Source organism: Elaeis guineensis, chromosome 5 (genome assembly GCF_000442705.2).
Source record: "Elaeis guineensis isolate ETL-2024a chromosome 5, EG11, whole genome shotgun sequence".
NCBI lineage: Eukaryota > Viridiplantae > Streptophyta > Magnoliopsida > Arecales > Arecaceae > Elaeis > Elaeis guineensis.
This window is the reverse complement of record NC_025997.2, coordinates 3,901,619-3,924,131: the sequence shown is the minus strand read 5'-3', so window position 1 is coordinate 3,924,131 and position 22,513 is coordinate 3,901,619. Positions and strand designations below refer to the sequence as shown.

Here is a 22,513-nt window from a genome sequence, read left to right as displayed (position 1 = left end):
CAGTAGCCTTCCATCATTGAATTAGAAATTCAGATAATCTGGCACCAAAGCATAGTGAGTTGCTTGTAAGTCATTATAGTAATCTTAAGTTTGAGGGACACTTATGTCCATACGCTTAACGAGCAGCTCTTGACAGTAGAACACTCAGCAGGTAAGTTATTTGTTCAGTGATGATGTATTCTTATATCTCACCTGTATGTCATACCAGTGTCACCACACTTCTTGATTAAGAGGACAACCAATCCATATGACACACAACGACCTTCACTCGATAAACGTACGTCATCATCCTGTAATGACGTATCATTTGATCATGAACATATTTAAAAACTATACGATAAATCTTTTCTTTATCGTACACTAACAAAGTTCTAAGGATTTTATTATAATATAAGAGTCCAAGGAAGATGTAACTTTGTGATGAAAAGTATCAGAATAATTTTTATTTATTAATAAATAATTTATATATAAAGAAAAACTCAATCGTCACACGATTGATTTTAGGACACAATTTCCAATATGTATGAGGTGTCTGAAGGGTTGACCTTTTAATCATGATCTTCGGTGCCATTCCGATGATAGATCCCAATTTGATCGAGTCTTATGATCGACCTTCCCATTGGAAGGGAAAACTTTATTGCCGATGAAGGTACAAAGAGTTGCATTGCTTATGGTTGTGTATCCAAAGTCTTTCAGAGTCTTAGGTCTGTAGAAGCTAGATGCCTTTGGAAGTTGCTGACACATAGGCTCCCGATCCGGTTACTTTTGTTAGCCAACATAGTTCTTCCCAATTCAGAGCTTGTTCATCATGTTTGGTGGATTTTTTACATACTTCGATTTGTTTGAGTATAGGGTCTTCAGATCGGGAGTTGTTGGCTCTGGTACAGGCATCGTAGTGGTTAGCCACTCGCTACTGGTGCGATGCCACTCTATCTCGAGCTCTTGCCCCAATGACTTATGATGGGTGCTTGATTTTGGCCTATTTGATAATGTGGTCGGTCACCATGATTAGGGGTTCCCTTCATCTCGATATCATCGAGGATGCCCTCACTTGTAGATAGAATTTCTTGCATCTTTTTGCATCGAATGGCGATGGTCTCAGAGCTCATCGCTTGATCCTCCCTGCTTCCTGCCCCCTACCATTGGTAGGCCCTGGGATCGTATCTGTGGCTCCAGCCATCAGATTGTTGCTGAGGTTGTTACCCTCCATATCAGTGTTTGTCCAATGTAAACCTGCATCAGGCCCTTGTTCGAACATTTTTTTTAAGGCACCCACAGCGAATGAGGTCCTCGGTCTCGTCCTTCAGCTGCTGACACTCTTTGGCATCGTGGCCATATTTACAGTGGAAGCGATAGCATTTCTCCTAATCTCATCTGCTTGGTCATGCTCTCGTTTTGCCAAGCCGACATAGGTGGTCTTGGCCTTCAATTTCTATCAAGATCTGAGTACAGAGGGCAGGGAGAAACGTAGTTGCAGAAGCATCATGGAGGTCTCCTCGCCCTCTTTTATCTTCAAGGGGTGATTCTCTCCTCCTTGTTTAAAGCTCTATGATTATTGTCGCGGGATTTTTTCTTGTCGCCATTCTTTCTCCACTCTTCTTTTCGATAATGGATCTCATCTTCTTCGGTCCAAGCATGTTCTTGGGCTAGGACTAGGAGATTGATGCAATCTTTCAGAAAGTTCTCATCAAAAAAGAAAGTTAGGCGCTTGTACTTGAGTCCTTGTTTCATCACCGATATAGCGACGGACTCATTGAAGTCATAGACTTCGGGCATGGCCATGTTAAGATGTGCCATATAATCTCTTGACAGCTTATCTTTTCTTTGTTCAATAGAAAAGAGGCCATAATTATCTTCAATTATGGCCTCTGGCTATCGAAGTGCATAGTGAACTACTTCCCAGTTTCCTGAAGGAATGGATCATGTTTGCTTAGAGATTTTTGAGAGAATAGTGGCTGGGTTTCAAAGCTGAAGCCATCATCTCACTGACAGCTAGCTTCCTCGAGCTTATTGATTCGGCATTTCAGTTTTCAGATCTTTCTCTCGAGTTAGTCTTCCCATCAAGAGCGACGACGGCACAAGCCTAAGGTGGTGTCCTCCTTGGAGTGCTCCAGCAATCGTTGTCATTGATCATCTCTTCTCAAGGCATTAGGGAGAGTGGTGTGGAGCCAACTCCATCGATTGTGACATTCAGTGAGAGGCTTGAGCCACGTCTGAGCGTCGGCACCCTCGTTCTGATCCATCTACACGAGTCCGATGGCTATGTTGAGATGGAGTCACCGATGAAGCTTGGGTTCTTACTGTGCCTCGCTGTAGCTGCTATACAGCATCTGTTAGTGCTTGGACTTGGTCCATCAGTGCATTGATGGGATCCAATCCGGGAGGCTACTCTTTGACATCTCACACGTTGAGTGCGTTGTACAGGGAAGACTGCCGATGGGATCTCATTTGCACCATCTTTTTTAAGAAAATGAGATCAGAAGGGTGCTTCCTCTAGCGCCAATCTGTTGCTGCTCTTCTCTGATCGGATGATGCGGTGGAGTGGCTAAATCGACCAGATAGCTTTAAATGAGTGTCCCATTGGAGTCGGTAAGCACCAAGTTGGAACTCCGATCATCTGCAAAAAAAATATGCACACCAGAGAACAAGAGAGGGGTTCTGCGATGGGGGACCCTCCGATTCTTAAGTTAGTGGAGGTCGAGAATAATGAAAGAAAGATGGTAAGAGCAAAAGTCTCTAGTTCAAAAGAAGTCTCTCTTTTTTTCATTTTCTCTCATTCTTGGAGAAGAATCCTCCATTCTCTTCTTCCCTGGAGGGAGGAAGAAAAGGTCCCTCCTCCCTATTGTCCCCGATTCCTCTTCTCTCTTTTGCCCCTACCCCCCTTCTTTCTGTTGCCCCATGCTCGTCGGAGTTGGAGTAGTGCCTGCCAAAGTCAGCATAATAAGTGTCAGTAGACTATTGTAGAGTCTACTGCTCACGTTCGAAGGAGTAGTGGACGTGCAATAGAGTATTGGTCCTGTGAGCTCGGCATGCCAAGCGCTCCAGGAGACATCCGACCTAGTGGATAGCTTATAGAGGGAGATGAGTCGGAAGGAGATGTCATCGGTCGAAAGCCAATGATACTGGGTCTATCGAGCGGCCGATTTCTCATAATTGGCCCCTAGCCGATGACTTTAGGACCGCATGGATTTCGCGCCCCGAGTTCTCTACATCAGAAATTTAAGTGTCTGCCATGTATTCGGGGTTCGAATATATCATTAGACGAACAAAATATTGTCCAACGGGCCTGGAATTCGGTCTCTATAGCCCCTATGCAAAGTGAGGGCCTCATTATTTTTGAGGAATCTAGCTCCTTCTCTCCAACTTGTTGATTATCTGAATTTTTCTTCGTCTCTCACATGCACGTATGCATAGATGGATTAAAAATTATAACACGTCGACGAGTGCGGAGGACCGGTCACCCACCCAATATTATCGGACATCCCTGCACGCATAAATAGCGCCTCTCCAGACTCGCCTAGCTCCTTCCCATCGATCTATTCTCTCTTCCCTCATAAATCTCACAGTAATCTCAGTGGAATCGACCAAGCCAAGGAAGAAATCAAAGAGGATGGCATCGTCCCGAGTCCACGTGTTGGTGGCGTCGTGGTTGCTGCTGTTGGTCATGGCACCAGTGTTAGTTGAAGGAGAAAACTGTGATGAATGCTACACCCAGTGCAAGAGAGGCGGCTCCTGGCAAATCTTCTGCTTCCGCTGCCATGCCTGCAAGCTTGCTGAGGAATGGAAAAGACCCACGCCTGACATCCCTGGTTTGGATGGGGGCTTAAGAGGTCATATTCTTCCCTCATCTCTTTCTAAATTCCAGTTATCATCATATCTCAAATAGATCGCCGTCCTCTCTTTCATACTTTCTCTCCCTACCAATGAATGCCGCCTTCTTTTTTATTGCAGCCATGCCCGCAGTAGAAGCACGGACACATTTGAAACAAGATAAGAATTAAAAAGATATGGTATATACGATGGAAGGGCCGTGGGCTGTCGATCGTCCATCTCTTAAATACTTCCTCCCATAATCCTCTCCTGCTGTAAATTGACGAAGAGACCGCCACCTTGGCACTTGTTTGGTCTCTGTCAATTTATGCAAATTTGTTGTTTTTTGTTTTCTTTTTTGGTGAAATATTGTATTTTGTTTTCGCTGGATTAATAATAAAACGGGTGGAATTTCTCTGTCCTTTTTGTGAAAAATAAAATTAGTGGAATAAGATTCTATGAGCATTCGCGTTTATGCATCATGTACTAAAGCAGATGGCGATTTAACAACAAAAACAAGTGGTTGATAAGGTTATGAACAGGATAAAATTTCATAAGAATCAAGCAGATATTGGTCTCATCATACATTTTTCTCAATTCTCAAGCATTTGCAGGGTTGGTCACGGGACGCTGTTTATTAGAGCTTGGCCTCCTCCTTTGTATTTTAAATTATTTTTGCAGACACATGTTGGACTGGTGATTATGTTGGCAATGATTTTTTTCGTTCCGCATTGATGATCCAAGTAAAAAGCTTCTGAAAAGTTACATGTTCAACTTCGTGGTGAATTCGGTGTATCATTTTCTTTAAAATTGAATTCTATTGATGTCATGGTACGTGCTGAAAAAGATTGCAGCCGTTAGCTTGTGACTGTTTGGGTAATCCATAAACTGATTTAAGTACCAGTTCGCTTGCCCGATCACAAACGAAATCAGGTCTGAAGGTTATGGATAGACGGGGAAAGAAAACTGTTTTCATCAATTCAGAAATCAAATTTAAAATAAAAAATAGATGCTGATTCTATTTGAAACTGCACTTACTTTGCGTATCAAGCTCAAAGGTCCATTTTCTAGATATTTTATAGTAATTTTATCTGTCATATGTAAATAATGAAACATCGTGGTTCGCCAAATATCATCCTTTTTTTAGTAAATTCATCTTGATTTAACTCAATCTATTAAAAAAATATAGAGAGAGAATTTCTACTCATAAAAAATTGATAGCTTTTTTTTTTTACCAAAAATGCTACTAGGTGGCCTCTTTCGTAGCGGAGCATTCTGGATCGATTTTATGAGAATCTACGGTTGTTTTATCTTTTTAATTTTTAAATATTTTATTTTTTAATTTTTGGAGATGTATTTACTCTCGTTTCATCTAATGTAATACATCTATTTTACCAAAAAAAAAAAGTTTTTAATTATTTTTCTCTCTTTTTTTTGGTATAAAAAGGCTTTTAATTGTTTTTCTTCCGGACAAGCTAAAAAGGTGAACCAGTAAATAAACCAGCAATTACTAAAAGCCCGAAGCTAAAAGGAGCCATCAACGTCGGAAGACCAGAAACAGAAACACATGTTCTTTTCGATCCTGTTGAGTCTCTCTTGCTGTAGATTAAGAACGTGCCCATGGTAACTCTTAGTTCTGTCAATATATTAACAACATCTCCGCTCTTCGTTCCCCTGTTTATGTTGTGAATGGGTGAGATGGGAAGGGGTTAATTATGAGATCAGCGAGGGATATGGCGTGATGGGTGCCTCACAATCACTTGGTACAACAAAAGGCCGTTCATAAGGTGAACCACAAATGCAACCCTTTTAATGTGAGCCCAACTTTATGGTTTAAGCTACCTTCATCCTAAATTGGTTCTATCAATTTAGTTTGACCATGTGGCACCTGGAAATTTTGCTTCTGTTCTTCTCTCATCCCTACTTTTAGCATACTCGGGTCTCTCAGATGAAGAATGCAGTGGGAGATATTATGTTTGGCTAAGATACGCCTCTCCTCTGCTTGCTGTATGGTCAATTGTTTTCTAGCAAAACCAATTAATGCCTCAACGCACTTCATTTTTTTTTTTGTCTTTGTTCTCATTGTCCGGTAGCAAGCTTATCACTGGGTTGGTAATCATGATCTGGCACCGAAATTAGGAAAGCATATCAGCAAGAAAAATCTTATATGTCCATATCCATTTATGACCGAACTATTCCATTGCCATTGAAGATTGCCGGAGAGAGAACACAAAAAACAGAACGGTCTTAAAAGTTGGAGCCAAAGGCTCCCCATTCAAAGATATAAGTTCAGTGTCAAAGTTTACAGACCTGATTACAATGTTTAAAAAACTTGTCCCTTACATTAGTCTGCATACCATGCGTGGCTAAAGAACCCAACCAGCATTAAAACTGAATTCGAACAAAATTCTGCTACCAGCAGGATCTGTGTACATATCTACTCCAACAATTTCTGAACGATCTTGCAAGTTGAAACCCCATATACCCATTAAATCCAAGTGCAACATGTACCCAAAAAAAAGAAAAAAAAACCAAGTGCAACAAAACGTCAGAGACAAAAGCACTTGGATCCTGCCTTCCATTCGTTGGTCCCCAAACCACATCCGCCTACTTCTCGAGAAAAACATCGGTGAGAACGGATTTCGATTGCAGAGAAGCCTTAAGAAGCTCCAAACCCTGAACATTTCAGAAACAAACGGACCATGCAAATCAAGTGGTGGAAATATGAAATTAGTAGATAGACAACAAGTTAGGAGACAACCCTTTCCAAGTCAAATTTCACGGTCCGTTCCTGAACCGAGCCCGGATCTTTTATGTTAAAACTTCTGAGAAGCGTGATGCTAGAGATCGCGGACATTGGCATTATCGTTAAATCATCTGAAACAATATAAGTCACGACACCATTCCCCAACTCACCTCCATCATGGTTAGCTTCGACCTTTCCAGACTTGGAATCCAGGTAGTGCACCTTTTCCGTCAACAGATCCTTACAGGAGGGACAAGGAGTCCCGATATCATCAGTAAATTAATGGAAGTTGCGGTTATAACAACTATAAAACCTCTTGCCTGCTAAGGATAACAACACCGTAGGATTGAGGAGTAAGTTCTTATCCTCGATGGTTTGGAAGTAGGTGTCGTCCAGCCTCTCCATGCTCTGGTAGATGTTAGCAATGGAACCCACCATGCATTTCTTGGTCAGGAGTTTTATGATGGTACCTATCGACATACCCAAAAGGCGGAAGAGGAAATCCACCACCTCTTTGCTAGCTTCAGCAAAAAGGATTGGATGGGAGGACAGCTAGAGAGAATCAACAGTATCATCATATCATATCAGGCAGCATGTGAACGAGGACAGCTAGAGTCTCTCGTATTTAATTATCTTTCTCTATCATGCATGTTTTCTTTCCTCGAATCGGTACGCCTCGAACCCCTATTCAAAGTGAGGGCCTCATTTTTGAGAAGTCAAGTTCCGCCTGTCCAGCTTCTTAAATTACTTTTAGCACAAAATCAAAGTTGGTGTTCATCGATGTATATCCGTTGGGAAGAAAATAAATAAATCGTTCACTGACTTGACCGCATCTGTTCGTCTGATCCGATCATCCAACAAACATTGGCAATCAAACCAGGCAGCAGACTGGATGTTGTTTCGTGGCAGGAGGTGAGAACAAGGAAATTATAAAAAAAAAATACTTTCAAAATGCATTTTTCCTTCTACGCACGGTGGCCACCAACAGCATGCAGCCTCCGGACCAAAGTGCTTCCAAGATTGCCTGGATATAATATATATACAGGCAACTGGAAGATATATCGTCTGCCATTTCTGCTACTCGTGCAAGATGCCCCTATACATTAATTTGTAATCCTCTCTATTCTCCCAATTTCATAAACTTGTCCATATTGTTAGCCTCATCTAGGCTTCTTCCTTTCCCCTTTTCTCCCTCTCTCTTTTAAGGCTTTGTATTGTTTTTCTTTCAGACAAGATGAAAAGGTAAACCAGCAGATAGGCCAGCACCAGCACCATCATCACCGGAACATTATAAACAGAAACATGTAATGCATGGTTAGGCCACGTCGGTCGAGGCACTTCTCAAGTTATTTTCTACACTGTTGATTCTCTCTTGCTGTAAATTAAGAACGTGGCAGTGGTGTAACTTTTGGTTCTATCAATTAATAACATATCTGCTCGTCGTTCCTGGTTCATCTTGTGGATGGAAGAGCTAGAAAATGGTTAATTATGAGATCAGTGAGGGATATGACGTGATGGGTGCCTCACAAATCAATTGGTACAATATTAGGCCGTGCATGAGGTGAACCATAAATGCACCCCTTCTACCGTGTGCCCAACTTTTGGGTTTATGCTACCTAAATCCTAAATTGGTTCTATCCATTTAGTTTGACCATGTGGCACCTGGAGATTTTACTTCTCTTCAGTTCTCTTCCCTACTATTACAATACTCCAATATCTTTGATGAATAATGCAGTGGGAGATATTATGTTTGGCTAACTTATGCTTCTCCTCTGCTAGCTATATGATTAACTGTTCTTCTAGCAATATATATCAATGCATCAACACACTTATTTTTTCTCTTTGTTCTCATTTTCCGGTAGCGAGCTTATCACTAGGTTGGAAATCATGATTTGGGACCGAAATTAGGAAAGCATATCAGCAAGAAAAATCTTACATGTCCATAGCCATTTATGACTGAACTATTCCATTGCCATTGAAGATTGCTGGAGAGAGAGAGAGAGAGAGAGAGAGAGAGAGAGCGCACAAAAAAAAAAGAATTGGACTTCCAAGTTCAAACCTCAAATGCACATGCCAATATGCCATTGAACACAAGTGCAACATGTACCCAGAAAAAACCAAAAAAAAAAAAAAATACCAAGTACAACAAAACATCAAGGGCAAAAGCACTTGGATCGCGCCATCCATTCGGTGGACCCTGAACCACATCCGGCTACTTCTTCCCGAGAAAAACGTCGGTCAGAACAGTTTTCGACTGCAGGGAAGCCTTAAGAAGCTCCAAACCCTGAACATTTCAGCAGCAAACTAACCATGCATGTAGTAGCAATATGAAATCAGTAGATAGACAACGAGTGAGAAGATAACCTCTTCTAAGCCAAGTTTCACGCTCCTTTCTTGAAGCGAGCCCAGATCTTTTATGTTAAAATTTTTTAGAAGCGTCATGGTAGAGATCGCGGACATTGGCGTTATCTTTAAATCATCCGAAACAATATAAGTCACAATACCATTCACGAACTCACCTCCATCATGGTTAGCTTCAACCTTTCCAGACTTGGAATCCATGTAGTGCACCTCTTTTGTCATCAGATCCTTGCAGGAGGGACAAGGAAGCATCAGTAAAGTAACAAGGATAATCGATGCTGCACTCGTAACAACTATAATATCTTTTAGCTACTGAGAGTTTGATGGTGACAATACCGTAGGGTTGAGGAGTCCTGAGTGGTCTGGCGTTCTTTGATCAGGAGTTTTATGATGGTACCTATCGACATACCCAAAAGGCCGACGAGGAAATCCACCACTTCCTTGCTGGCTTCAGCGAAAAGGATTCTGTGGCAGGGCTTGTCCACAAGGAGCTTCAAGCTCATCTTCATGGCCATATTAGGGTGCACTTGGAAATGGCTTGCGTTTCAGAGTAATTCTCAAATTTTAATTGTGCAAGGATATGGCCTCTACCTCTCCGGCTATATGTCTCTCTCTTACCGACGTTCTCGCTTCCGATTTCTTGTACTTTTTTTTCTCGTTTTTTTCTTTGACGCTCTGGCTTCTGTTTTCCTTTTACCAAGCGTATTGGGACTTGAGGATTATTCATTGCTGCAGCCTGATGTATTCCATCGAAAATCCTTGACACCATCCATGCATGGTGCACGTACCATCAGGCACTATCGAAAATTAGCATGTGAACGAGGTCAGCTAGAGTCTCTCCATTATGATTATAACTATCTTTCTCTATCATGTTTTCTTTCCTCTAATCGATGCGCCTCGAAATCTGTCTCTGTAACCCCTAAACAAGGTGGTGAGGGCCTCATTTTTGAGGAGTCAAGCACCGCCTGTCCAGCTCTTAGCATGCTCTTATCACAAAATTATAGTGGCGTTCTTCGCTGCTTTTCCAGTGGGAAGAAAATAAATCATCCACTGATGTTTACCACCATCTGTTCGTCTGATCCGATCACCCAAACATTGAAAATTAAACCTAAGCAGCAGATTGCATGTGTCATGGTAGAAGGTGAGAACAAGGAAATTATATATATATATATATATATATATATATATATATATATACTTTTTAAGCAGATTACAGACGAGACGATATTTTCCTGCGATTAAAATGCAATTTTCCTGCTCCGCACGGCTCCATTTGACTAAACAAAAGTACCATTTTGGGCAGATATCAAAAAAGCCGAGCTTATTCATCGGCAGTTGGTGTCTAACTTGTTTAAGAAAGTTAGGATAGAGAACGAATTAAACAAGCAAAACAAACGGACAGCCATCTAATACAGGTCACTGGATCAATACATATTTAATCTCAAAGCTGAAGAGACCAATACATATTTAATCTCAAAGCTGAAGAGACGTGGTAGGATGCCCTTGGGGAAGTGTCTTACTACGATTTCGGCAGCACCATCTTTCATGTAATAACGTCAACAAACTAGGCGAGAAGACATCACTTAGGACCGTGCGTGAGATCAAACAAGCCCTCAACAAATGCAGTGCCTGCAATTGAAAAATAAAAATGGACACACCAGATCGAAAGAAATGAATTACGTTTAGCTGCCACTGGTAAAACCTTGCAGCCAATTACATGGACCTGCCTTGTTGACATTTTATCAGATAAATAAATATGGGAAAGAAGAACAAGAAAGGTTTGGACTTTGGACCCTAATTCACATTGTGCTTTGTATGCTAGTGACTTAATCTAGAATTGAATTGCACACAGTTTGCTGCAAATGGAAATGCTCTGGAACGAAGAGCTCCCATAACTTCCCACACTTGGTGCAGGAGAGAACCAAATTCAGCAAAACAAAAATTCTATGAAACCCTGGGTTTCCAACAATTGTTCGGAAACCCAGAAGCAAAGGATTCATTGTAGCTAATCCATGAAATGGCTCACAGATAGATTTTGATAACAATCGATTGCTCGGACAGGAAACTCAAGTGGACAGCATAAAAATTTCAATGTCGGAACTCACCTCTGCTTCTCCCAGGCTGGCATGTGCCTCCTCTAAACCGTTGATTGGTACCATCAATTTGTTGATGACATGGACGGCTGAAATGGGTGAGAGCGGAGTCACCTCCATCTCGTCTGTTACCATGAACGTCATCATACCCTTAGCAAAACCTCCTCCAGTTTCAGTACCAGAGGTCTGCAACTTTGGATTCATTTCATAGCTGTATTTCGTCTTGATGCCATCCAGGGACTGATGACCCACTTTGATCGTTTGTGAGCACATTTCACCAATGTCTAACAACTGGTTGTCACAACCAAAATAAGGAGGAAGCTTCGGAGCCAATAGCATATCATAGCACTCCTTGGACTTCATGTAATTATAGCTATTGCTTAAGAGCTCAACACTCTCATATAGATTGTCAATACAACCCAGGGAAGAATGCTTGTCCAGGAGCTTTAGAATGGATCCCAAAGGAAAGGTGAGGAAACTGAATAATTGATCCACCAAGTCTTCCCTTGCTTCTGCATACACTACCTTGTCGCTCTCTTTGCTTAGGAAAAGTTTCACATTTATTCTCTTGGAATCAGTGGCTGTGGATCTATATTTCACCCTGGTTTGAGTTATGACTGCCATCATTGACTTCAATGACTTATCCGCATCATCAATCATGTCTGGCTCTTGCAAAAATATGTCCGTCAAAGGCCTTTTTGATACCAATGATCTCTTAAGCAAGTTCAAAACCTACAAACATTTCATTGATGTCGTGAATTTAGAGACGTCATCTTTCAGGAAAGATTTATTTCAGAGGCAATCAAAACAAACTTTTTGACAATGAAAAAAGACAGTTAGACTTGATCGTATTCCCGTAAAATGAAGCTTACATTTAAAAATTCTCACCAAGGGGATTCAGTTTCAATGCAGGGCCTGAACTTGCGCAACTGCTTCTTGGCTTGATTTTAAGGGCATCATGATACATGCATGGCAGGCCAACTTGGGACAGGAAAGCAAAAGGGTAAGCTTGAATAGGTCTGCAGGACATTAGGAGTAGTATTGCAGGATGATCCACAAGTATGGTGCAAGGCAGAGGTTGTAGGCCATGATGCAAGAACAGTTGCTGAAGAATATTGTAAGGGGGCTTGCTTGAAACAAATACTTCAAGAGAAGTAGGCCCAACTCCAGCATTTTGAAAAATTCGCATATCAAAGAAGTACAGAGGCAAGATGGATAAATACTTGTGTTGGAAATCAGAGAGCACAATTTCCTTGTTGACAACTGAAAGTAACAAGTATACAGTCCAAAAGACATGAATAGCACCAATAGGAACTATCATTTGTGGACAACGATCGGTAGATAACCGACCAGTTTCTCTACAAGATTCTTAGGTTTCTGTTTCCATCTAATGCACAAAACACCAGTTTTTAAAGGCCTAAAGCCACTGTATCATTAAAACAGGCCTTGCAGAAAATAGAATGAGTTACTGAAATCTTGTAGATCCAAATTATGCAATTTTCGTTTAGCCTAAGATTTCAAATATTTATCATACCAGAAGAGACGAATGGATAAGTTTCTTTTTTCAAAAAAAAAAAAAAAAAAAAAAAATAGAGAGAGAGAGATGAACACACCTCCTGTGCACCCAATTCCACATTCCTCTCCTGCAGAACACTTCCATCTTCGATCCCAAGCTTCTGGAACAAGGCCAGGCTCGCATCCGTCGAAACCGGCCTCACCGACAAATCATCGCTGACAAGGAAACTCGTTGGCCCCCTGACGAACACTCCGTCCGATCCCTCCGCACGGTCCAAATTGTTCGCAAGAAACGGCACCTCCATGACCTGCCCACAGGGGCACCGAACTCCGGGAACCGAGCTAAAACCACAGGTAAACCCCTTCTTGGGGCATCTATAGTAGACCAGCGGCTCCAAATCATCGACCCTCAGGGCCAGGCCCTCGCATTGGACCCCGGACACGTTCCTAGGGCGGAGGAGCATCGTCTTGCAGGGCGCGGTCTGGAAGTAGCGGGCGTCGAGATTCTCGACGCTTTCGTAGAGGCGGTCCATGGCGCCGAGGGAGGATTTCTTGCCGAGGAGGCGGACGATGGTGCCGATGGGTAAAGTCAGGAAGCTGAAGAGGATGTCAACGAAGTCTTTGTCGGATTCGGCGAAGACGACGCGGCTCTTCTCCTTGTCGACGAGGAGCTTGAGGGAGAGCTTCATAGAGCCCGACATGGAGGACCGGAGGATGGGCTCTCGATCGATGATGGTGGTAGTTTTGGGGGTTTCCAAGGTTTGGAGTGGAGCAGAGGAAGAGGGAATCGAGATCTTCGCAGCGTTAGGGAAGGAAAAGCGAAGGAACAGTAATCATATGGGGTGAGTACCGTAAAATATCATAGCTGGCTGCATAGTTTGCTAGGTTTCTTTTAGAATCTATTTGGTTGAGATTAATCCGGAATAAAAGGATAAACCTCATGACAGATTGTTATATTTAATATAAAAAATAAAAAATAAAAATAATAAAAAAAATTGATGGATCTTATAATTATTTTTTAAAAAAAATAAAATAAATATCATAAAGATTGTTATTTGATAAATTTTCAAATGATAATAATTTATATTTGATAAAAATATTTTTAATATATTTTTAATAAAAAAATGTAGAATAAAATATTAATGACAAGATATTTGCTACAATGCTTCAAAGATAGAATCATCTTTTAATCCTAAAAAAACTGCTGACCATCTTATTCAATATAGATGTCCAAATTCATCCACTGACAATCTCCAGTTGCCAATCATGTGCGTGACTGGTGCAGGTAATTTTGTAGAACTCCAAGATTATTTTATGATGGCATGGATGGCTTAGTGTAATATTTTTTTTTAAAAAAACTTTGGAGCCATTTTTTCTAAATATCTCTTTTGCTTTTCGAACTTGATTCACCCACCCCATCCCACTCTTTTCGCCCTAGGGCTGGCAATTTTTGACATGACCCATTGACACGAATACGACATGACACGTACTTAGGTGGATTAGAATTTAGAATAAACAAATTTTGACCATATATGGGTTGACCGGTCATAATAAGATAAATTCATGTCTTAAGCGGATTGATCCGTATAATCCATTTTGATCCGTTTAACTAAAAAGATTAAAATAGGTTAACGGATTATACGACAGATTTAAATACATTTATTTTAAGATTACTTGAGGGCAAATGAAGAGTGTTTGCAAATAAGATTAATTTTTTAAAAATATTTATCTTTATTTTAGAGCTGTGAATTAACATAGCAGATAACTAAATTATTTTTATATTATTTTAATTTTTTATTAATTTTTTATTATTTTAGTTAAATTTTATAAATAAATTAAATAATTAAATGAATTATTAGATGAGTCGTGTATCTGTTTGATCCATCAACATGATTATTAATTGTGTCGGATGGATAGTGTCGTGTCAATCCGTATATATTCTTGCCATGTTCCTATTCCACATATCGATCCATTTAATTAAACAGATGGTGTTCGATTTGATCTAATTTATATTATACTCTCAGATCGATACAATCCATTTATAATCCACGAATACGAATTACCAACCCTGCTCCCCCCTCCAACCCCTACCCCGATGATGTCACCTCCTTCTTCTCCATTGGACTTACCCCACCACCATCGCCACCTCCTCTTTCTTCACAAGACTCACCCCACCACCATTGCCACCTCCTCCTCCATTGGACTCACCCCACCGCCTCCACTTCCTCCATTCGCTCGTCTCCTTCTTTTCCATCTCCTCAACTTTCTTCTCCATTAGACTCATCCTGCCACCATCGCTAACTCCTCTATTAGACTCACCCCACCACTGCCACGACTTTCCTTCCTTTCCATCACCATCATCGCCAACCTCCCCTCCTTGTCCATCTCCTTCCTCTCCATCGGACTCAACCCGCCACTCCGCCACTACACCACCCCCTCCTCCACTGAACTCATCATGCCACCACCACCACTTACTCCCCTCCTCGCCCATCTCCTCCTTCACCTCCTTTCTTTCTATCTGACTTACCCACCACAATGCCAACTCCACCAGACTCACCCACCACTGCCACCACTTCTTCCCTTTCTTTTCTCTTATCGCCATCGTTGACCTCTCCTCCTTCGCCCGTCTCCTCCACGCTCTCCCCCATCGTCGGCAAATTGGCGGAGAGCGGGGCAATGGCAAGGAGATCGGTGCCATTGGGAAGGCGGCACAATAAGGAGTAATGTTTTGATCAGGGTACTATGGGATCACAGGTGGAGGAGGCTGTTGAAGAAAATAAATAAATAAAAAAATTAATAAAAAAGATCGAGGATAAGCCAACTTTGGATCTGACTTAGTTTAGAATATTTGATTTGGTTCAACCAAAGTAGAACACCTTTCAAAAAAAAATAGCAACTGGTTCTTTAATCTACTGGAAGAAAATTGTCCTAAATACCCTTACGTAATGGATGGTTAAGATCTTTTGTATCACTTTATTAAAAAATAATTAAAGAGCACAATAGCACAATCCTTAATGATAATAAAAATATCGAGGAAGATAAATCTTAAGAAATAAAATACATATGTAGCCACTAAATTTATTTTGTTATCTACTCAAATTCATTCAATAAAGAGCTTTCACAAAAAAAAAAAAGATGCAAATGATATTATACAAAAAGTTATGTGATTATAGTCACTATATAAAAAAATTGATTAAAGATGACGATACTATCTTAGTATTAAAAAATTACTTTATATTAATGGGCATATTTTTAAATTTAGCCAAATTTTTATATAAGATTACCTTCAACCAAATGGAGTAGTCCTTTTTTGATGTTATTTTTTGAAGTAATTTTTTCACCAACTAAATATAATAAAAATTATTTTTCTCCATAATTATTTTTTAGATAAATAAATTTTAAAAATTATAAAATTACTCAATAATCTGACATATTCCAACCAAATGAATCCTTAATACCAATGTTAAAGAATAAGTCTAAAAGTCAAATATTTTTTCTACTAATAAGATTATTAATCTCATAATTTTAAAAAAAAAATATTCTCTTTTTTGCTCGTTTTTAGCATATATTTTTTAGTGATATATACTAAATGACTATATGATACATACTAAATAAATTAATTATCAAATAAGTCAATACATATATATAATTAAATCAATATATAATTTTTAGAATATGTAGTTCATCAATATACAATATATAGTTAGGTGATACATACTGTGAATTTTTTTAATACATATCCAGCAACGATCCAATATATATTTGTAGATAAATTGATACATAATTTACTAAACTTAGTATTCACCAATATATAATATATGATTAATTGATACACATCTAACAAAATATTCATCCAATGTTACAATATACACTTCTTGATAAAACAATATATAGTTTTCAGAACATAGTACCCATAAGTATACAGTACATGACTAAATAATATGTACTAGATGATTTATTAATATATATGGTAAGCTTTTTTGATGCACATCCAATAAGGATCCAGTACATACCTATAGATAAATTAATACATAGTTTACCAAACTTAATATTCATCGATATAAATATATAATCAATTGATACACGTAGCAAAATATTCATCCAATATCTCAATACACATCTCTAGGTAAAATGATATATAGTTTTCATGAATTTTTATATGTAAAGATCTTAGGAAAAAAGAGGAAGATTTGGAATAGGAGTCGAGGAAGATTTCATAGATAGGAGAGATGGCGTGTCGGGGTTGGAAGAGGAGAACGAGATCCGAAAAGAAGATCTTACGAATGGAAGAAATGGCTTGATGAGGAAGCTACTAGATGGAGAAGCTTAATGAGGAAGAAAAATGATACGAATGGTCATGAAGGATCTCTTTTAGATATATATTTTATTTTTTTTATTATTTTAATTATAGAACTAATAGATTTCGTTAGTAGAAAAAATCTAATTTCTATTTGACTTCTAGATTTCTCTTTAGGATACAAAAAAAGAAAATATGGCATGCATGAAACTAGGGCCGTCCTATATGATGGCCTATAGTGCCCGGCCCATATGAGTTTTGTACAGAGTGAAGATGGAATTTTTTAATGGAATCACCGGGTGTTCGACATTTGGTGGAAGAGTAAAGGGCTGATGACCAAGCGACAACTTGACTACTGTTTCACCACATAGTTCTCCGATACAGAAAATTATTAGATAGACTTCTTCCACCACATAGGATACAAACAAAGACAATACTAAATACCAAACTTTGGAATGCAATAAATAACCAAACTTCTTCCTAAATACTAAATTTACCAAAAGAATTCCATCGAAAAGAATTATATACTGAAATGCCGCAAAACTTGAACAAGAAGAGCACTCGTGCTCTGATTGTCAGTAGTTCCTATCACAAAAAAGTTAACCGGCATAGTCAATTTAATAGATATAACATGTTTCTTCACAAGACTGACATCAATCGGTAAGCATATATTGTTGCTGACTGTAATGAACCATTAGATTTTGTTTAAAAAAAAATCGAATAATTTTTTGAGATCGATCTATGATGTGATACCATGATGATACACCTAACGGTTGAGCCAACTAATTTTTTTTTTTAATTCACGATGATTTGGAAAAGCCAACCAACATTTATACTCGTATTTGTATTATAGATATGGATAATACTGATATCCAATTTAAAGGACGTGGCACAATCTACCAATTTCAGTCTTAACTTTTACGGCCTTCTTTTAAGGTGCACCCAGAGTGGTTATACCGGATAAGGCCACAATGGCGTGACCAACTTATCCATCAGAAACATGTAAGTTCACCAGACCCATCACACACCGTCCTCCCAAAGGAGGAGCACGAAGTCCTGCGCAAGGCAGTAGAGCAAGTGGGAGGGAGACGGCAATACGAGGTCTAGCCTCAAAGAGTAGATGCGAGCGCGACCGGCCGAGGACATGGAAACATGCGCTTGTTTCATGATAGAAGCGGGCCGAGCTCAGCTTGGCCAGGTTCCGTTTTAGTGCCATTGAGATTATGACGGCATTTGCCTACTTATTGAAGAACACGCATGAGCTTATGGATCCTCAAACGCAACAAATAAGCTTATCGAGCTCCCTAAAAGTCAGAGTTGGAAAATTCACGACTGGATGGAGTCAAAATGAAGTTCCTGTTTTCACATGATCCTCAACTCTCACTAGGTCAACAATGACTCGGCCCAACTCTGCAACAACTCGACCCAGACTACCATGGCCAAGTTAAGGTGATGAATAAATTAAAAAAGAAAAACAAAACTGTAATTCAGATGTTTTTCCTTTTTTGGCTTGTTGATTCCACTGAGTTCTGAAAGACTTGAAAAAGATTTTGCCATACTTCCTACTCGATCGTTCCTCCTCAAACACCTACTACTATAGTCTGCTTTTTATACACAACTCAGGCAAGAGGGCCTGGAGCATATACATTATCTTCATTGTTTGAGCCCGGGTCCCTTGAAGAGGATTCGCCATTGTTATTAGGAGCTATCTTAATCAGGTTCTGCACTGCTTGTCGTTGGTTACTCGGCCTTCCTACCGGTGAAACGAATCCCTGGAATGATTCATCCGATTCTGTTTCATATAGAGGGCCACTCATATATACCTCCCATCCTGGGCTTCGCATGATATGTGATTGTAGAAGTCGGTAACCAAGAGCCTTTTCCTCTCTTTGTAGAGTTTCCAATGAGTCCACCATTGAAACAGAAGAGTCCCAGTCATTAAAATCATATAAGACGTTCGTTCTGCATACCGGGCAAGTTGAGTGAGATCGAAACCAAGTATCAATGCAGCGGACATGGAAGAGATGAGCACAGTTTGGTAGCAGTCTCAACCATTCCCCTCCATGGAATTTACGCAAGCATATGACACATTTATTATTTTCATGCCCATCTCCTTCTTTGATGCCCTTCCTGAATGGAATTGCTGGTAGGGAACGTACGACAGCAGAAGCCAGACCCGTGCTCTGGAGCTGTGTTGAAGGTTCATCCGAGTTGTTCTCACTGATCGGAAGTCTTCTCCGAGTCCTTAGCCACGTAAAGTTTCTCCCAACGATCCTACAGCAGGTACAGAAGAGTAGCATCAGGCAAATAGCTAGAAAGAAATAACGTAGACACTCCTTCCAATGCGAGCGGGGGTCTGGTAATACCATGGTTTACAAAAGCTTCTAGGGTTTGTGGAAGGAGTCTGGGAGAAGAGTCTTGAGTCAGGGGATGGTCACCTTTTATAGGCTGCTAGTAGCATCAGGTGGAAACGAATATTTCAAGGTGGCACGTCGAGCACATCGATGTGTAGTGATGAGTTTGAGGAAGATATAATTGATCACCATACAGACCGTTTGTATTCTACAAAGCCAAGTGCTCGGGATTTTTGGATCTTCCTCTTAAAAAAAGGAAGATACCATATGAATATGCCATAAGATTTTTAGATTCGATCCATACTCAGATGAATCTGTTTCTTTGCTAGTAAACCGGTTTTAGTAGTCGTACCAAAATACATGCAGCTATGTTGCATCCTGTCACGCCTCTGATCCGAGATTGTGAATCGAGGATCATGGCAACTACCGCATACTCATAGAAAACTCTTTCCATAAGCAAGCAAGGCATCTTATCATGCTATCCTAAAACAACAGCGGAATAATTATTCAATAATTTAAATCCAAAAACATAACGATCTAAATTTCTTCTTTAATATCTCAATAAATTTAACAATGATTCATAAACCAATAAGACTTTCAACCGAAAATAAAAGTATGGAGATTCTGCTTCTGATCACTCTTCCATTCATATCTTGTATCATCTTAATTCCTCAACATCTGTAAAAATAGTAAAATAGAAGGTAATGAGCTAGACAGCCCAGTAAGCAATGATCACTTTTCAACAGATTTCATCAGGTATTTAAGTAAATAATCATTTATAAAAAATAAGCATATAGAGTTCATCAATTCGAAATCAATTTCAATTATGCAACATAATTCATGCCAAATTCATTTCTTTTTCGAAAATTCAAGTTTCTTTCGAGATTTCAATTTCTTTCGTTCTTAAATTTTTTTCGTCAACCATGAGCTATGATCACATTTTTCCTGTGGCAGGGTCATAACACTGCGTATTTTCTTGCGGTGAGCTGCGAATCATCTGGCAGCAAAGTCCTTCGGAACCGCTGGTCTCTCTGACGGTTTGTCGCTGATCTCCCTGATGACATGTCGCAGGTCTCGTTGGCGACATAAACCTTCAGGATAATCAATTGCCAACGTATATGCCCCCATTGGCAAGATCCTTTACATAGTCAGGTTGTCAATTCATCATGTTTCTTATATCATAATTCTTCATAAATCATATTTCATATTCTAATTTCGATAATAAAACATATAAACATGTAGTATCGAAATCAATCAATATAATACATCATGGAATCAATATATTCAATCATGCTTCATCATAACATTTCAAATAAGATATTTTCATAACAAAATACCATTCATCCAATTCATGCATCGTTTCACAAATCATGTCAGAAAAATATATTATAATTTATCGATAAATCTAGAAAAAGTGAAACATTACTTACCTCGAACGCATTCCAATAAACCCACATAATTCTATAAATTTTTCTTTCAAAAATTCTGTTCGTAGATCATATCGCGATATCTCATGATCAAACATCCACAATCCTATACAGAATTAATTTTAATAATTAGAAAGAATACGAATATCATATTTCAACGGTTTAGATTAGGTCCGATCATCTAATTTCATCTAATCAAAATCTAATTAGAACCTAAACGATCCAAAATTTGACTATCAGATCAAATCGGATTCGAAGTGATAGGACCGAGATTTTTTCATCGATTTCATAAAATAAATGGAGAGAGAAAATCAGAGGAGAGAGAATTCATGAAGTACAATTCGAATTGATCAGGTGACACAATCCAATATTACGATTGGTCCAATATCTCGATTGATGAAATCAACATGATCAAATCAAGTCATGGCTAGATCGAAATCATGGATGATCAAATCTAAAGATTCATGGTCTGATTAAGGTGGGTGCCAGTACGCTGTCTGACAATCATGAATCAGGATTCTTCATTAGAATCAGATCAAGACTATTAAAAGAAATTTCTTCATTCACTAATCTTTTTAGAGAGAGAATCAATCAAGAGAGAGAATATTTTAGAGAGAGAAAATTTTAGAGAATGAAAATTCTAGAGAGAGAAAACTCATCTTGAATTTTTCAGACAATATGATTCAACAGATCTGATCGATCAGATCAAATCATGCTCAGATTATCATGTGGATAATTCAATAAAATTATGAGAAATAAAATCTAAAAATACCTGATCTGATCAAAGTGGATGTCGGTGTACCGTCCGACGATCACAGATCAAAAATTCATCACTAGGATCATTTAAATTCATCATCATTCTTCTCAAAATTTTAAAAATCTTAGGAGAGAGAAATAATCTAGAGGGAGGATTCTAGAGAGAGAAAGTAGAGAGAGAAAATTCAATTCTAGAGAGAGAAAATACTAGTTCAGGCTGAAGAGAGGAGAGGGAAGGGAGAGAAACTCTCTTTCTCATATTTTATTATTCATATCATTATTTTTTTAATTAATTTATTTTATTTTTTTTTCTTTTCTCTCTTCTTTTTTTTTCTTTTTCTTCACAGAAGAGAGAGAAGAGAAAATCCTATTTATTATTATTATATTATTATTATTTTATTTTTCTTCTTCTTTTTCTTTTTTTTTTTCTTTTCTTTTCTTTTTTTTTTTTTCTTCTTTTTCTTCTTCTTTTTCTTTTCTTTTTCTTTTCTTTTCCTTCTTCTTCTTTTCTTCTTCTTTTCCCGTAGGTTTCTTTTGGGCCGAAACAGGGGATCTTTAATCCCCTCATTAGTTGGCCGATCGACTATGCAGTCGGCACGGGGATGGTCGGCGGCCGAAGGGGGGCGATCCGGCGGCAAAAGGGGGACCAAACCAGTGGTCGGCGGTGACCACTGGCGTCGGAAAAAATGGCAAAAAGAAAGGTTCTTCCGCAACAAAATCCGACGACTCCGGTCGCCGGCGAGCGTGCACATCGCACGGGAAGGAAGGGGGAGAAGAGAGGAAGGGGAGGGGCTTACCTCCGTCGCCGGTGAAGCTTTTCCGGTGAGAAATTGGACGGCACAGGAACGGTCTTCTGCGGTGGATTTTTCGACGATTGCAGCCGATCGGGCTTAAAATCTTCGGTGGAAGGAAGAGAGGAGAGATCTCCTCTTTAAATAGGGCCGGAGGGAGCTCGTCTCCGACTCCGATTGGGAGCCAGCGAGAGGAGGAAGACTGTTTTTCTTTTTTTTTTTTTTTGTTTGGACTTTGGTGGGCTGGGATTCGTTATCGGGTCGGGCCATCACACATCCTGACCGGATGCCGTCTTCAAAACTTAAAACCATATAAACTTGTAGTGTACTTAAAAGTTCCAAATTAAAGGATCATAACCATAA

At 39.4% G+C, this 22,513-nt stretch overlaps 1 protein-coding gene and 1 long non-coding RNA gene across 2 annotated transcripts; one reads left to right on the top strand and one right to left on the bottom strand.

Annotated features, from left to right (window-relative positions):
- Positions 1-3,530: 3,530 nt before the first annotated feature.
- LOC105044483 (uncharacterized) lies at positions 3,531-4,285 on the top strand. Its single transcript, XR_831911.3, has 2 exons — positions 3,531-3,830; positions 3,952-4,285. It is a non-coding gene; the product is annotated as an uncharacterized lncRNA (long non-coding RNA).
- Positions 4,286-10,195: 5,910 nt separating this feature from the next.
- LOC105044482 (uncharacterized) lies at positions 10,196-13,396 on the bottom strand. Its single transcript, XM_010922402.4, has 3 exons — positions 12,624-13,396; positions 11,023-11,742; positions 10,196-10,546 (listed from the first exon to the last, which is right to left on the bottom strand). Exons 1-3 carry the CDS (start codon positions 13,224-13,226, stop codon positions 10,391-10,393), a joined length of 1,479 nt encoding a protein of 492 aa, XP_010920704.2. The 5' UTR covers positions 13,227-13,396; the 3' UTR covers positions 10,196-10,390.
- Between the last annotated feature and the right edge of the window lie 9,117 nt (positions 13,397-22,513).

What these genes read in the sequence shown, in the direction of transcription:
- LOC105044482 (XM_010922402.4), bottom strand. Translation starts at nt 13,226, where the DNA reads ATGTCGGGCTCTATGAAGCTCTCCCTCAAGCTCCTCGTCGACAAGGAG. An exon ending in TGGAATTGGGTGCACAGGAG is followed by an intron (nt 11,743 to 12,623) that starts GTGTGTTCATCT and finishes AAATGTTTGTAG; the next exon opens with GTTTTGAACTTGCTTAAGAG. An exon ending in CCAGCCTGGGAGAAGCAGAG is followed by an intron (nt 10,547 to 11,022) that starts GTGAGTTCCGAC and finishes TTTCAATTGCAG; the next exon opens with GCACTGCATTTGTTGAGGGC.